Raw genomic sequence first — 2075 nt, forward strand, 5'->3', positions numbered from 1 at the left:
TATATATATATATATATATATATATATATGTATGTATGTATGTATGTATGTATGCGCGCGTATACATGCATATATACCTATATATATTGTTGTATTTCGGGACGGTCATTTTTTTTTTTTTGCCAAATAAACACACGCACTATATATTTTCTCTTCACTTGTTTATTGCTGTTCTTATCTTATTATTTCAACTCATGCCCATTGTTCGGAAATCTTTCGTCACACACCTGTGACTTCTTCACCGACACGTTTCCTTTTCGTGTGTGCTCTTACTCCACTTACTCCATTCAGAGAATGAAGTGGAAAAAATATATAGTGCGTGTGTTTATTTCTTTATCTGGCAACAAAAAAAGAAAACAACTATCCCGACATGCAACAATACCTGTTGCAACACACGATTTCACATCAAGAATCTTGCAAAATGAATTCATAAACCTACCTACATATATATTTATATAAATATATAAATACACATGTATACGCATTTGTGTGTGCACATATATTTATATAAATATATATATATACACACGTATACACATTTCTCTGTGTGTGTGTGTGTGTGTATGTGCGTGCGTGGGGGGTGGTCATTTGTATATTTCTGTGATCAATTTCTGGAAAATTCAGTAAATTGCTTTGGATTTTCAAATTTGGCTAACCTCCCGAAGTTCCTTTGAGTATATCCAACGTTTTTCTAGCTTGAAGAATATCATTGTCAAGTTCTGGCATACCAACTGCAATGCATTTACTAATTGCCCTTTGTATTACAGGTTTATCTTTTTGTGCAACAGCATTCTGTAAAATCTTACGAAGGTCATCTGGAGTTAGACTTCCTGGTAATCAAAATAAAGGATAGTGACATCATATAATCGTATGAAGAATTTTATACTCAACAGCTAATTTAGACTTATAGACTAAAGTAATTATGTGATTGTTTTAAATAAATATGATAAATCCAATAGCAAACAAGGCAACCTCTTACATTGCATTTCTACATAGTTTTTATTATATTGTAAGTTATTATAAAAGAAAGAGAATAACGTCTAGTACAAGGCTGCTGTTGCTAATCCCCACATCAACTCTGACTGAGCAGACTAATGACCAAACGTACTAATAAACGAATAAGGAACTTGATGTGCCTGAGATGGATCTTCCATGTTATATGAATCCGAGATAAAATTTCGGTAGGAAAAATGTATGAACAATTATAAAGACTCATCAACTGAAACAGAGACAATTAAGATGTATCAATAAGGATAAAATGTTGATATTAGAAGAGAGTGAAAGTGAAAGTGAGTGCAATTGGGTATGTCCCAAATATCTCTCTCAACAAAGAATAACTAAATCTTTGAGTATATTGCTTTTCACGCTCGGTTCTCGATTCAACCACTAGTTTGTACATATCCTATGATACGCAAAACACTTAATTCCTTAAGTGTATACTGCATTTTCGCAAATACTTATCACTTAAGATTTCACCGTCTGCATATTTCTATTTTCAATGCTTTGAAAAGAAGAAAATGACTGAAACGGAAACCGTATTGAACTCTGCATAACCATTTCCACACAGTTCTATAATTGTTTATGACAACTACATTATTTGATAGATTAGTGAATGTCAGAGCCTATTTCAGTCACAATATACATAGAAACAAAATTTTATTGCCAAAACAATGAATCTACTTAAAGAAAACAACCCAATTATTTTGGCAACTATTTAGAAGCGCATATAATGAGATACTCATGTTAATTCATGCAGCTAAATATTTCAATATCAAACCTCCACGACCTCCTCCGAGACTTTGCAGTGTATCTCTAGCTCTTCGTAGATCACCGGCAACCTCTGGATATGCACATTTCTCTGATTCATCAATGAGCCTTCTCAGAGCATTTTTATCTTTCAGTCTAACCGCAGATTTTATTTCATCGCGTAAAGTTTCAGGGGTTTTTGCTCCTAGTAAACAGAAATATTAGGCTTATGTCTCATATGACTTATTTGGAAATTTTAAGAATAAAGGTTTTATTGCGTAGAGTAGTACACACACACACACACACACACACACACACACACACACACA

General features: G+C 33.2%; 1 protein-coding gene across 1 annotated transcript in view; it reads right to left on the reverse strand.

Moving 5' to 3' along the window:
• Positions 1-2075, reverse strand: part of LOC106876157 (uncharacterized) — a 183111-nt gene that overhangs the window by 155343 nt on the left and 25693 nt on the right. The window contains exons 15-16 of the mRNA XM_052969507.1: positions 1778-1951; positions 657-830 (exon numbers count right to left, since the gene is read on the reverse strand). Coding sequence (XP_052825467.1) covers positions 657-830; positions 1778-1951 — 348 coding nt within the window. The remainder of the gene's footprint in view (positions 1-656; positions 831-1777; positions 1952-2075) is intronic.

The sequence above is a fragment of the Octopus bimaculoides genome, chromosome 7, assembly GCF_001194135.2.
Source record: "Octopus bimaculoides isolate UCB-OBI-ISO-001 chromosome 7, ASM119413v2, whole genome shotgun sequence".
Classification (NCBI taxonomy): Eukaryota; Metazoa; Mollusca; class Cephalopoda; order Octopoda; family Octopodidae; genus Octopus; species Octopus bimaculoides.